At 49.6% G+C, this 13,871-nt stretch overlaps 5 protein-coding genes across 5 annotated transcripts; 2 read left to right on the top strand and 3 right to left on the bottom strand.

The window, feature by feature from the left end:
* Positions 1-394: 394 nt before the first annotated feature.
* F5891DRAFT_1181209 (cytochrome b5-like heme/steroid binding domain-containing protein) lies at positions 395-1,052 on the top strand (the record flags this gene model as incomplete). The annotated part of the gene is made up of 6 exons (XM_041366018.1): positions 395-473; positions 527-555; positions 619-655; positions 713-810; positions 863-936; positions 986-1,052. The coding sequence occupies 6 exons, from the start codon at positions 395-397 to the stop codon at positions 1,050-1,052; spliced, it is 384 nt and encodes a 127-aa protein (XP_041232474.1).
* A 298-nt stretch (positions 1,053-1,350) lies between these two features.
* Positions 1,351-2,424, bottom strand: F5891DRAFT_347233 (mitochondrion protein). Its single transcript, XM_041371449.1, has 6 exons — positions 2,320-2,424; positions 2,037-2,269; positions 1,810-1,986; positions 1,734-1,755; positions 1,558-1,662; positions 1,351-1,501 (listed from the first exon to the last, which is right to left on the bottom strand). Exons 1-6 carry the CDS (start codon positions 2,335-2,337, stop codon positions 1,466-1,468), a joined length of 591 nt encoding a protein of 196 aa, XP_041232473.1. The 5' UTR covers positions 2,338-2,424; the 3' UTR covers positions 1,351-1,465.
* Positions 2,425-2,426: 2 nt separating this feature from the next.
* F5891DRAFT_999245 (nucleoporin autopeptidase-domain-containing protein) lies at positions 2,427-5,987 on the bottom strand. Its single transcript, XM_041378534.1, has 8 exons — positions 5,816-5,987; positions 5,662-5,760; positions 5,368-5,607; positions 5,163-5,311; positions 4,642-5,101; positions 4,460-4,591; positions 4,195-4,407; positions 2,427-4,141 (listed from the first exon to the last, which is right to left on the bottom strand). Exons 1-8 carry the CDS (start codon positions 5,922-5,924, stop codon positions 2,610-2,612), a joined length of 2,934 nt encoding a protein of 977 aa, XP_041232472.1. The 5' UTR covers positions 5,925-5,987; the 3' UTR covers positions 2,427-2,609.
* A 77-nt stretch (positions 5,988-6,064) lies between these two features.
* On the top strand, positions 6,065-10,508 carry F5891DRAFT_347036 (uncharacterized protein). Its single transcript, XM_041371447.1, has 12 exons — positions 6,065-6,416; positions 6,469-6,554; positions 6,629-6,754; positions 6,804-7,417; positions 7,469-7,674; positions 7,727-7,975; positions 8,026-8,579; positions 8,629-8,655; positions 8,708-9,239; positions 9,285-9,570; positions 9,618-9,846; positions 9,898-10,508. Exons 1-12 carry the CDS (start codon positions 6,113-6,115, stop codon positions 10,366-10,368), a joined length of 3,684 nt encoding a protein of 1,227 aa, XP_041232471.1. The 5' UTR covers positions 6,065-6,112; the 3' UTR covers positions 10,369-10,508.
* F5891DRAFT_347039 (uncharacterized protein) lies at positions 10,508-13,836 on the bottom strand. Its single transcript, XM_041371448.1, has 7 exons — positions 13,327-13,836; positions 13,110-13,270; positions 13,044-13,055; positions 12,858-12,985; positions 12,405-12,796; positions 12,260-12,349; positions 10,508-12,204 (listed from the first exon to the last, which is right to left on the bottom strand). Exons 1-7 carry the CDS (start codon positions 13,723-13,725, stop codon positions 10,648-10,650), a joined length of 2,739 nt encoding a protein of 912 aa, XP_041232470.1. The 5' UTR covers positions 13,726-13,836; the 3' UTR covers positions 10,508-10,647.
* Between the last annotated feature and the right edge of the window lie 35 nt (positions 13,837-13,871).

Here is a 13,871-nt window from a genome sequence, read left to right as displayed (position 1 = left end):
TTCGTGCAGTAACCACTGTGGTCATTCGAGTACTAAACCGATGCGGATATACATTCTACACTTACTTGTGTAATCCATTTTTTCCACGACGTATCATGTAATTACGTACGCGTTATCATGGTATCTGTCCGTGATGCGGCAAAAACTTGTTACTTAATGTCAATATTTGAAACAAAATCCTGATTGGTGGAGAATTGGCAGCTAAGACAACTCGGGTTAGAGAAAATGTTTGGCGGCCAATCGTGAGATTCTGGTTTGTGTGAGAAGATAGGTTTTCCCGACTCCCACGTTAGTCGAGTGGGCTTTTTATGCCATTGAAACACTTACTTTCTGTTTGCTTCATAGTCATTCCTGTCATCGCCGTCTTTCTCGTTTGCAACTAACAGGACTTGCAATGGCCAAGGTCGTCACGTACGAAGAGCTCAAGGCACACTCTACTAAGGACAATCTTTATGTTCTTATCCATGGAGAAGGTCAGTACAAGGAAACTTGTCAAATTGTGTCTACGTGGTGACGTGTTGAGCAGTGTACGATGTTACTAAATTCATCGACGAGGTATGCAACCAATGGGATGGATACCGAGCTATCATTCTCTGATGATGGCACTTCATTTCATAGCACCCGGGAGGTGACGACGTGATCTTGGCTGAAGCTGGTATGTGTTCTGTGAAATCGGGTGGCTAATCCCAGGTTAAAAATATGACGTCTGCAGGCAAAGATGCAACCCAAGCTTTCGAAGATGTTGGCCACTCTGACGAGGCTCGTGACCTCCTTCCTCCTCTCCTTGTCGGAAGTTTTGAGAAGGAAGGCGTAAGATGTCCACAGCAATTCCCATTTAAAATACACTAACCTGGTTTATCAGGCTCTGAAAATCAGCGATACCAAGGCTCCCGGCTCTGGCGCTTCGGTCTCTGACGCCGTTGAGCAGGGTTCAAAGTAAGTTTCCTTGCACGTTCGTTCGCTTCACAACTGACCTCTTCTGCAGCCTGATGTACTTCATCCCATTGACCCTACTGGGAGCATACTTTGCATGGCGCTTTTATGGAGCATGAAGGCATGGATCGACTTTCTGTCTGCCTGACACATCTTGGCGTACATCATGTTTATATCCTCATGATATTCTTGTCCGTTACCCATGAACCTGCCTTGTCTGTCGCTATATCTATCACGGTTCCTTGGGATATAATAGAGCTTCATTTTTTCTTGCAGGTTCAGCGTGAATCAACTTCCGATAAGCAAGGATCTGTATTGGAAATGAATCGATTGATGGACTGCGCTGATGAGTCAGGCGTTTTGTATAGGTAAACGGAATGCGTATTAATACAACACAAAGATAAACACTTCAGGAGGCAGGCAAACCATGGGCAGGGCAAGTACTAAGCCTTTTGTGCACGTTCCTTCTCAAGGCGCTGCTTGTCCAGCTAGAACTGAAGTCAACACAACACGTAAAATGAAGGGTGTAAATTCATACCAGGTATACCCAAGTATGATCCGGAGAGTGCTAATGAACCCGTTAGAAAATTTGCCGAACGCGGGGAAAGAAGCAAAGAAGCACACCTTCCTCATATTGGCCGCCTGTGCGCGCTGGGAATGTGTCAGAGCAGCAGCTGCGATGATGACACCGATAGTAAGCCCCTGAGCCCAGAGACGCACTTGAACGACCTGATGCCAACGATATAACATGTTTCAGCACAAAAACAAGCAGTGACCGAAGCGACAAAAGTTCATCATACCTTGTTTGGCATAGATATCAAGCTGTCATCTCAGTGGTCAGCCCAGCTCAAACCACACTGCAAAAGGAAAACGTACGGGTCACGCATGACTTTCCTCCCGACAAGACCCATAGTGAGGGCCCAGCTGCCAACGATAACGCTGAGCTGGTGCTTCGCCGTCCACTCCGCTAATTTGTCCTTCGGGCTCAACGAAGCCCACCTCCTTTGCTCCTCCTCTCGCTCCTTCTCCAGCTCCGTCTTTCCAATACCCGTCCTAGACCAGTCCAAGTTAGGCAATGCCTCAAAACAAAACGCCCGACATACCAATGCTGACGATGAAAGTCCAGCCCACGGTGCTCCGCCCTAATGGAAATCAAGGGCACGATGATGATGACGGCGCCCAGCGTCTTCATCGTAGTAGGCAAGGCACGAAAAGCGGGCCATCTGCGATTCAGCAGGTACCATGTTGGTGCTACGATTGCTGAGCCTGAGAGTGCGCCCTCTATGGCACCGCGCGCGACGGCCGCGTTTTGCCCCTCAAGCTTGTTTTCAGGCATCTGTCAAACGCGGTCAGTATGATTTCGGGTATTGTACGACCTGTGCTTACATTCAACATCATGTACATGATACGTCAATGATGGCAGTCGGCAACTTGGTTGGAAAGCTGGTAATTTCAAGGTGTCGCGTTCCAACTTGTCAGGCGCAAGGTGATATCATCATTGTCCGCTTCTGGTGTTTGTTAACCTATTATTCAAATATTCAAAGCTATCTACTTGCGTACAAAGTATTCCTGACTGCACCTAAACTAAGAACAGCACTTTTGGCATAGACAACACTTACAAATATATGGAGAGGAATACTACTGCACTGCACAGGTATGCTGACAGAGAACCACGCTCAGAAATGATCCACAGTGAATGTCCATTTTCCCTCCTGAATGTCAAAGCCCTCAAAGTGGGTCTCCTTGATCGTCTTCAACCGCTTCAGGTGCTTAACTGCACCAGGATCTTTCTCATTCTTGATGGGCTCGCGAGTTGCTTTATCCGTCGCCCAGCATCTGACAAGAATGATGCGTGCGCGAACATTGAGCCCTGAGCCCGGTGCAGGTTTGTCTGCATCGTCAGTATCCGGGTAAACGCTGCACTCTTTATCATCAAACTTGACAATCTCGCCTAGGAGAGCGCCAAGTCTTGGAAGATTAGTGAGGTCGACTGGCTCCAGGAATTGGATCTCGCCATAGCCGACACGCCCAACGATGAGGTCCTTGAATGCCACTAGGTCCTCATAACCAAGGTTGACGAGGGTCGGGAGGTCGGGCTTCACCCAGTAGCTACCATGCTGCAATGCTGCTGGTGCTTGAGGCTCTTTTTCAGGTGAGGCCGATTGGGAGCCCAACACATTGGTGGTGCTCTGTGCAGAAAAGCGACCAGGAACTTTGCGAGTGATAGGCGTCGGAGTCTCCACTTGAGGAGCAGCAGGTGTTGCACTGACGGCGGCTTCTTTCTCTCTTGCAACTTCCTTTTCGCGTGCAGCCTGACCAAGGGCAGGGCTGAACGTTACTCTGCTGGGACTAGCGCGCGAACCAGATTGACTGAAAAGGTCTGCGGGCTCAACTTTCTTGTCCAGTATCAATTTCTTCACGCTCTGACGTCCCCCACTTCCTAGAGATGGTGTGGAGCTTCGCCCCAACAATCCATCAGGACCCTTCCCATCGAGGCGACTAAGTGCCAACGCATTGGATTTCCCATTCGTCAATGACGTGGCGAAGGGACTCGTGCTGGACCCGAGCGCAGTCCCCGACGTTGATGTTGCAAAGCCTCGCAGCTTCGAATTAGCGGGGGTATAGCCGAGCTGCAGATATGGAACAGGCGAACGTGTAGGAACATCGACGAAAAAGCCGGGTTTCTTTTTGGGTTGTTGGTCAAGGTCTACAGCACGCGGGCCAGGAGGGAGCATCGAGAAAATTGGCAGATTCTGAGAAAGAGGTTCAGCAATGGAGGCGAACAGAGTTCCCTGTGGTCCAGGAACAGTAGCAGAGGAGTTTAGACTAGACAATGATTGTCCATTTCCAAATAAGGAGCTACCCGTTGATATTGAGGTGCCAAGACCAGGTGCAGCGGGTTTGGGGCCAAATAAAGATGTGCCCAACGCGTTCGTGCCAGCTGCTGATTGCTGGTTCGTTGTTTGACCCGTAGGCTGCCCGAAAAGATTCGTTTGGGGTTGCGAGCCTATTGTTCCCGTCGTTCCCGTCTGACCAAACGTATTTCCAAATAAACCCCCGCCAGTGGCCGGTTTGGTCCCAAAAAGCCCACCCTGTTGAGCAGGCTGTTGGGCCTGCTGTTGATTTTGTGGGACATTCCCAAATAAACCTCCACCCGTCGAACCTCCAAATAGGCCACCTGGAGGTTGAGCTGGGGCGGAACCAAATACTATTTGTGAAAAAGATCACTATGATGAACTGCTGGAGGAAAAAAAAACCTACACCCAGTCTGTTGAGGTTGCTGTTGCTGCTGTTGGGTCTGGCCAAACAGGCCACCGCCCGTATTCCCGAATATACTACCCGCTTGCGGCTGCTGGGGTTGCTGCTGGGGTTGCTGCTGCTGCTGATTGCCAAACGTGCTAAAGCCAGTAGACGTTGTGCCACTCTGAACAGGTGGACCGAAAATCGACGGCTTGGCAGCAGTCGTGTTCGAACCTTACAGCGACAAAGTTAGTATAGTTCATAGAATATGAACGCTGTAATGTACCAAAACCACCGAATGTGCTCCCAGTTGCAGGTTGCTGCTGCTGTTGGGGTTGACCAAAAATGCCTGTGGTACCTGCAGTAGGCTGGCTGGCTGGTTGTCCAAAGGTTCCTGTAGAACCGAACGCGCCGCCTGCTGTTGTAGAATGTTAGAAGGTACGAGATCGGTAGCGGAAAGATTTCTACTTGTTGACCCGAAGGTACCACTCCCGAAGCCAGTGGCGGGCTTGTTCTGCTGCCCAAATGTACCACCGGAACCAAAGATACTGGTCCCAGTTGTGGCTGGCTGCTGTGGCTGCCCGAAGGAACCAAAGGTTGAAGGTTGTTGCTGTTGTTGTTGCTGTTGCTGTTGAGGTGGACCAAAGGCTGACCCAAATATTCCCGTTCCAGTACCTGTCGCCGGTTGCGCGGGCTGGGGTTGCGCGAAAGCTCCAAAGCCGGTACTAGGATTGCCTGCTGGTGTTCCCGTGCTTCCGAACGCTGTCCCCGCGCCGGCGCTGCCGCCGAATATGGATGTGGTGGCAGGTTGCGCAGGGGCACCTCCGAATAAATTCGTTGGTTGGGTAGTTGCTGTGCCACTAAAGGACGGCTGACCGAATGCCCCTGCAGTCTTCCGTCCCTGTTGATAATCTTGATAACGAAGCTCCTAAGTAAGATTTCAAGACCGTTAAGCGAGGGATTAATATCTGGAGGTGGCAATCACTCGCCTCAAGCGAAGTCCCTCGATAGGCGGGCATAGCCGTTATTGTTTGATATTGCAGGGTAGATGTTGACGTCGGATCCTTTTCACTGAAGGAGTTGTAGGGGGGATTCGATGTGCCTGTTGTGACAGGCGCAGTGGTGTCATTGCCAGTGGCTGAAGACAATCGTCAGCTCCTTTGGATAATTTCATAAAAAGAAAAGAGCACTTACTTGGAGAGGTACCACCAAAGCCAGTGGTGGCTCTATTCTGTCCAAAAGAACCAAACGCACCCCCAGTGTTGGGATTGGATCCGAAAACCGTGGGCCCCGTCCCAGCTGTTGAGCTAAAAGTGTTACTGCCACTTCCGAAAGCTGAGGTGCCTCCCCCTCCAAATAAGCCCGTGGCAGGCTTTGGAGCTCCGAATGCTGAGGTACCCGCAGCTGGTTGTGGTGGATTCTGGCCAAATGCGCCTGCATCGAGTGTGATTCAGTCATGAGGGATACAATAAACGTGACAGGACACACCAAATGCTGAAGTTCCCGTGCTTGGGTTCGCCAAGTTGCCAAACATTGGATTGGCTTGTGGCTGCTGGGGCTGACCAAAAGCACCTGTTGATCCAAAGCCTGTTCGGCGATTAACAGGTGCGTAAAACGCTGTACAGGCAAATGACTTGCTTACCTGTTCCGGGTCCGAAGCCGCTAGGTTGACCAAAACCAGAACTCTGCGGTTGGCTCTGATTCTGTTGAGGATTTGCCCAGGAAGATTGCACTGTGTTACTTCCGAACATATCTGAAGAAAGAGCCTGCAGTCGTTTGTCACTGGTGCTGTCGACATCGGGAGTAGGATGCGGAGTTTATAATATCGAAGGTCCGATATGCACACATTTGGAACTTATTTCTCACAATATCTAACCTTATTCAGCCAAAAATTTGGCAAGAGCAGGGGAAAAGCCAGGGGGAAGCAGTTCAGTCAGACATGATGCCAGACGGCTCACGGAAGTCAAAGCGGCAACCAACATTTAACACCATCCAGCGCGAAGAATCATTCAAAAATCCACCCAAAACGGGCTCAACATATCCGATCCTCAATGAATTTGTCACGCCTCATATCGAATCCTTCAATGCGCTCTTCGATGATTCTGGACTGCCCAAGGGAGACGGAGATGGTCGAGGACTATTATCTTTAGGTCTCAAGGACATAGGCGAACGCGTCGTGTTTGATGGCAGCGGCGAGCTTGGGACAGAGAGTGGTCAGCGTGGCTGGGGTAATCGACTGAGCAGTGAGTGATGCGTCAGGCTCCCATTTGCACATAATGTTCATCAATGGAATAGTTTGGATAGAAGAGGTATCTATAGCTCCTCCTAGAGTTCCAGACAGAGATACATGGAGCACTGAGCGCAAAATATTTCCTACAGAGGTAAGTTGCTTCCATCGAATCCCCAAGTTCTACAGGTTTGAAGATAGATGCTCTAAAGCTGATGTACATGACAGGCTCGTGAGCGTTTAACCTCTTATAGGGGACGTATGCAAGCAAAGGTCTGCTGGAGCATCAACGGGAACATTCATCCCGATCAATTTGTCATGCGGGACTGTGGTCTAGTTCCGATCATGGTTCGGGTAAGCACCCATTACATTGTTTGGACGATGAACTGACTGCTATTACTAGTCTGTTCGGTGCAATATTCGTAGTCTACCTTCTGCAGAACTTGTGAGGCGACATGAAGAGCCAGAAGAATTTGGTGGCTACTTCATCATCAATGGAAACGAACGGTTAATTCGCTATCTTATTCTTCCCCGTCGAAATCATGTCACTTCTCTGCTTCGCCCATCTTTCGCTAATCGTGGTCCTTCGTACACACAATATGCAGTACAAATTCGCTGCGTTCGCCCCGATCAGTCCAGCGTTACCAATACTCTCCACTATCTCTCAAACGGAAGCGCGATGCTACGATTCAGCTGGAGAAAACAAGAATATGTGATACCAATCATGCTTATCCTCAAAGCTCTCATTGGTGCTTCCGACAAGGAGATTTTTGATAACGTCATGATGCAAGATTACGAAAACACTTTTCTAACAGATCGCGTTGAGCTTCTTCTGCGTAGTTTCAAGATGTATAGCTTGTACACTGGTGATCAGTGTCTTGAGTACTTGGGCGACAAATTTCGAGTCGTTCTTGGCATGCCTGAAGACTGGACGAACCAAGCTCTTGGAGCTTGGATAATCCAGAAGATGGTCCTGGTACATCTTAAATCGGCTCGCGACAAATTCCGGATGCTGGTGTTCGTAGCTGCTTTCTCCGTTTCTTGATATACACTGACGTTCACACGCAGATTCATGCTGCGAAAGTTATATAGTGTAGTATCCTCCTCGTGCTGCGCAGATAACCCAGATTCCCCACAGCACCAGGAAGTACTGCTGCCTGGTTATTTATATGGCATGATCATCAAGGAGCGCCTTGAGGAAGCACTGAGCCAAGTAAGAAACCAGATTGCGACAGACGTCAGGAAAGAAGAACCACCAGTCGATTTTCTTGACAGTATGCACAAATGCCTCGCTTCAACCTTGCTATGAACTGATGATAATCCCAGAACGATATATTATAAAGGTCGTCAATAAGGTGAACTGGGATATCGGTTCCAAAATGTCAAATTTCTTGGCTACTGGTAATCTGGTTTCACCCTCGGGTCTTGATTTGCAACAAGCATCCGGGTTTACTATTGTTGCCGAAAAACTCAATTGGATGAGGTATATAAGTCATTTTCGATGTATTCATCGTGGTGCCTTCTTCGCCGAGCTCAAGACAACAACCGTTCGAAAGTTATTACCAGAAGCTTGGGGTAAAGTAGCGCGCTTCAGTCATTCTGGCCCTGTACTAACAATTATTCAGGTTTCCTATGTCCAGTGCACACGCCTGATGGTGCCCCATGCGGTCTGCTCAATCATCTTTCGAGGACGTGCCGCATTATCACGGCGCCTCTTTCCGTTGCTGAGATCCCTGCACTCCTGGCAGCTCACGGCATGACACAGGCCTTCTCATCTTCAATAGATGGCCGAAAAAACCTTTGCGTTCAACTTGATGGCCGCGTCATCGGCTGGGCAAGACAGCTGGTTGCTCACCAACTTGCCACCAATCTACGGATATGGAAAACCGAGGGTCGACACAAGGTTCCTCTCGATCTAGAGATTGGTTTCGTCCCCGAATCGAAAGGTGGACAGTACCCCGGTTTGTTCTTGTTTTCTACCCGAGCGAGGATGATGCGCCCTGTGAAGTTCATCGCCAACGGGAAAGACGACCAAGTTGGATCATTTGAACAGGTTTACATGAACATTGCAATCAAACCTGACGAGGTCGAGCTAGGTGTTTCAACACACGTGGAACATGCGCCGACAAATTTCTTGTCCATCTTGGCTAATTTAACGCCGTTCTCGGATTTTAATCAGGTAATACACAAAAACGCACCATGTAGGCTGCTACTTATCTGCTGCGTAGAGTCCCAGAAATATCTATCAGTGTCAGGTAAGTTGCAGTACACGAGAACCATCACCCCAGCTTGACTTCGTGTCTCAAGATGGGTAAACAAACGATGGGTACCCCATCTACCGCCCTACAACACAGAACGGACAACAAGCTCTACCGGTTACAGACTGGCCAAACTCCCGTCGTTCGACCACATCTACACAACACTTACGCCATGGACTCGTTCCCAAACGGTACCAATGCCATCGTTGCTGTCATTTCTTATACCGGTTACGACATGGAGGATGCCATGATCCTGAATAAATCCGCTCATGAACGTGGCTTCGGCTACGGAACGGTTTATAAATCTCAGATAATCGATCTAAAGGAAATGCGAGGGGCCACCAAATCATCAGCATCCCCTACATTGCATTTTGGTCTTGGTCATGATGTTCGAACAGCTGAAGGCAATGAACAGCATGCTTGTTGTCAATTTTTGGATAAAGATGGCCTGCCGTTCATTGGGACCAAATTGGATTCTGGGGATCCTATAGCCGCTTACATCGATGAGACTACTGGGCGCACGAGGTTCGTCAAGTACAAGGGCGATGAGCAAGGAATCGTGCATGAAATCCGCATGTTAGGTATGGTCTTCGCCCTCATCCGGGTAGCTGCTGACGGAATTCAAGGTGGTGATACTGGGGACACGGAGCTGCAAAAATTGCATATTACTTTCCGCATAACTCGTTCTCCCGTAATCGGAGATAAATTTTCATCTCGTCATGGTCAGAAGGGTGTATGTTCACAAAAATGGCCCACTGTTGACATGCCCTTCTCGGAGAGCGGAATGCAACCTGATGTCATCATCAATCCACATGCGTTCCCAAGTCGTATGACCATCGGCATGTTAGTGGAGAGCATGGCTGGCAAGGCTGGTGCTATGCATGGACTGGCACAAGATGCGACTCCTTTTCAGTAAATCACCACTGCTCCTGTTGACAACGCCAGCTAATGGCATCTAGGTTCTCTGAAGAAGACAGAGCGATTGACTACTTTGGCGAACAGCTATTAGCAGCTGGCTATAATTACTACGGTAACGAGCCCATGTACTCGGGCATCACTGGGCAAGAGTTCGCCGCGGATATCTACATCGGCGTTGTTTACTACCAACGTCTGCGGCATATGGTTTTAGACAAATTCCAGGTCAGAACCACTGGCCCGGTTGACCCCGTGACACGTCAGCCAGTCAAGGTAGGGAAGTCGTCATATATGGTCCTGCCTGTCTGCTAATCACCTGAACAGGGCCGCAAACGTGCTGGTGGCATCCGATTTGGGGAGATGGAACGCGACGCTCTGATTGCTCATGGGACGTCGTTCCTTCTCCAGGACCGGTTAATGAATTGTTCAGATTACTCCACTACATGGGTCTGCCGGACCTGTGGCAGTCTCATATCCCTTGGTTACGATGATATAAGCTTGGGCGAGTCATCTACTGGCACGATAAAAGCAACTGGTCCAGGTGGAGAATACTGCAGAGTGTGTCGCGCGGCTGCCGAGGACGATGAAGAACGAGCTCGCCAGGCTTTGACTACGGGACAAAATCCCGATCGAAGTCCGTTGCCAGGCGTGATGGTGGCTATACCGTCATCGAACGTGCTGCGCAGTTCATCAAAAGGTGGCGATCTCGATGTTGTGGCGGTCCCCTACGTGTTCCGCTATCTTTGTGCCGAGCTGGCCGCCATGGGCATTGCCGTTTCATTGGAAGTACGATGAAAACACTTGTCACCCATTCAGTGCTCAGATCAATATTTTTATTGTCGCTTTCGTGACTCGAAAACCATACATAGACCATCGTTAATAACATTAGGCTATGGATACCAAGGGAACAAAAGGCCGACTGTCAGCTCGCTGACACTAATAACGAGAACGAGAGTCAATAGGAATGAGTAGTTGTTAGATCTACATGGAAGATCGAGTGAAGGAGAGTTGGGTATCATTAGGGTGTATCCATAGTGACTTTGAATCATGAAACAGGTATGAGGCCTGCGTGGATTATGGTTCAGACTGGACTGGCGGGTCTGAAGACTCTCCATCGCTACCCAGCAATAGCTCAACAATGGCGTGCTCCATCCGAGACTCCTTTGCAGCAGATTCGGGCGTTAGCGGGGCGGAGACTAGAACTTGAAGCTCTGACGAGTCAGCCACCAGACCAGCCCGAGCCAAGAAGATATCTATGAGCAGACGACATTCGGTTGCGCTCGTTGCATGCGAGAGCGTTCGCCGCATGTCATGAGCATGATCAATGACAGAAGGCGGGATGGAAGGTGAAGATGTAGCAGTGGCCAACTGTGCCGGACGTTTGGCAAGATGTGAGAGTACAACTCTGGAAGAAGAACGTTCTGGTGCTTGCACCGTAGGTGCCTTTGACTCTGAGCTCGAAGGTGCAGGTGCTTCCATGGGTACTACGGCCGATGAACTATCGTCAGAACCACGTTTGCTGACAGAATCATGCTGTTTGGAAGTGGTTGGGACTAAACTGGTGGGCATGGGAGGTACAGGGGGGCCAACATCCGCCACAACCACGCTGGAAGCCAATGTGGAGACAAGAGAGTCTGGTGAGGTTGTTTTGGGATCAAGTGGGGGGACCGGTCTGCGTGAAAAAGACTGTTTCCGAACCCGATGATCTAAGAGTGCATTATCAACAGAGCTACGGGAGTCTGATGACGTAGCAGAGGGCAAGTCGGTAGGATATCGAGGTGGAACGGGTTTGTTCGCGAGGGAGCTAAGATTCGTCAGGGACTTGTTGGGTAGGAGAGGGATAGGAGCGTCTGCCCTCCGGGGAGAGCTTTTGCCTGATTCATTATCGGAACGAACCTTCTCGTTGCCGTTGAGTGTGATCTTAGAGATCATGCGCTGCAGGCGGCCAGTTTTTTTTGGCGTCAAGAGAGACCCCGAGTTGACATTGGTTGGGGAAGTTGCGGGAGGTTCTGGTGGGCCCTCCGCGAGAAAGTCAATAAGCTCTCTAGCGCTTGCTGATATGCCTCTCTGCGAATTATAGCAGGGCGTACTCTTCAGCTTCTCTGCCTCATCCTCGTTTTCCGAAGCACCCATGATATCATCAAGATCAAGTGACTCTCGGTTTCTCGCGACGGTGTGAGTACGGGGAGGTCGTGACTGGTCGACGTCCAATCCATGAGGGATGGGCTTTGTTCGCTTCTGCTGTGCCTTGCTTGGTGTCAAGTTCGGTAGCTTCAGGGACGAACCAAGGCTCGGATGCGGCTGCCTTGGTGGTGGAAATGTGGTAGACTTTAGTACCATTGGATCAGCGGAAGAGGCAGAGCGAGCGCGGGTGGAAGAGGGCGGACTAAATCCTGAAGTAGTAGCGGCACTGAGCTGGCGAGGGCGTGACGTTGGAGGGGGTTTTACTATGGGCTGTATTTCGTCGTCTTCGTGAATAGAGTCAACGTGCCGCAAGGATGGTCTTGTTGTTCGCTTGGGCTGGTCAGGCGCAGTGGATGCTAGTAATGCTTCGGACGAGATGGAATCCTTGTGGGATGATTGGAGGGAGGTTTTCCTACCATTAAAGCGTGCCTTCTCTTTGTTAAGAGCCTACCAAATAATCATCACCAATCCGTAAAATTTCGTGATAAGGAACCTTATATACCTCCATCGTCCGTAGCCTATCCGGGGTGAGCGATACTTTCATGGTCGACCCTGATCGCATCATGTCATCAAATTCTTGTGATCGATCCTCCTAGAACGCATTATGAGTCAATGCATTCATAATGGAGAAGCAATGGAAGCCGCACGGAAAATGTCGGCGAAATGGGAGACCTGTCCCCACTCTGAATGGATTGCTTCGCGCTCGCGCTCACTAACGAATCTGTCTTCCTATGACCAATTACAGAGTCAGTTCCATTTGGGTGGTCATTTGATCCTCTATTGCTGTTGCCACTAAATATTTTAATCGCGCGTGCCTTGTCGATAGATGATCTCGCAGAGTGAGGATTAGAGCCCAGAATCATGGCGGGTCCAATATTAGATGACTCTGACGACATGCGATGGCGTGAGCTGTCCTTTCGTGATGCGTCTCCCTCGCGTGAGGACGCCGGGGACGTCGCACCCGACAACTTTTCCCGGGTAAAAGATTTACTCCGTCTCAGTTTCGGTAATTTTGACAGTGTCTCAATTTGCCCGTAGACTAGAAGCAATGAAACACGTCATCAATGTGCCGAACAATATTCGGATAAAAATAAGCTAACCTTTCATGTTCTTGAAAAACCCATATATCGTACTGTCTTCGCAAAGTGCAATGAATAAATCCTGAGAGTTAGCTGTTGCTCGGCTACTATCTCGTGATGCAACACGTCCCACATTTGACAGAATGTGTCTATCATGTGGATGAGCTCAGGACCAGGAACATCACTTTCGAAAGAACTTAGACTCACTCGCATATGGACCTAACGAGATAGGTTATCAGGCCGAGAAGTCTGAATAACAGCAGAAGTACTTACTCAATGATGGCGGTTAGATAGAGTGAGGCCGGTGAAAGGACTTCTTGCTTGGGAGGAGGAACACCGTCTGCAAGCATACGTTCCTTCAGGCGATTTTCGGCATCTGAATTCTCATCTGTATCGCTCAAGGTTGAATATGCTTCGCATTTAAGCCTTAAAAGCTGTACACAGTGGTGTTGAGGTCCGAGTGAATGTAACACAATGCCATAAAACGCACCTCGGCTGCCCACTGCAAATTGAAAACACCATCCTCGCTCGACGAGCCCGAACCTACAGCGGTAATGGTACGCTGATAGTACGCTCTAAGTTCCATCTCAGCCTCAAGTATAGCTTCTTTGCCCAAGGTGGTTGGTAGAACTTTGTGCATTGCAGTCCTGAGTCGGGAAGGGTTGAACGACCGAGCTGTATTAAGTATGCTATAGAGTAACTCGTCCAGTAGGGCATTGATGGAGTTGAGAGCGTCGGGAGTTAATTTAGTAGGACGAATATCGGACAGGATGACATCGGCAGAACGAGACGAAATAAAAGTTGGAACTGTTGTGAACTGGTCAACGACCATGTATTTGGAGAAGAGCGTCGTGTCGAGCTCACCTTGAGTAGCACTGGGCTCGATCATAATGTACAGGCGGGAGAGCGTAGGAGAATAACGCGGCCAAAGTAGTGACGGGCCTAGAACCCGGTTTCAGATTGCGATCATGCTTCTCATCAATAGGGAAGTTTTGCCAAAGTGAGCTTCGAGTTGTGACCGACTTCCACAAAATT

Source organism: Suillus fuscotomentosus, assembly GCF_016647785.1.
Source record: "Suillus fuscotomentosus strain FC203 chromosome Unknown F5891scaffold_3, whole genome shotgun sequence".
Classification (NCBI taxonomy): domain Eukaryota; kingdom Fungi; phylum Basidiomycota; class Agaricomycetes; order Boletales; family Suillaceae; genus Suillus; species Suillus fuscotomentosus.
The sequence above is the reverse complement of the archived record's forward strand: the minus strand, read 5'-3'. Positions and strand labels throughout refer to the sequence as shown.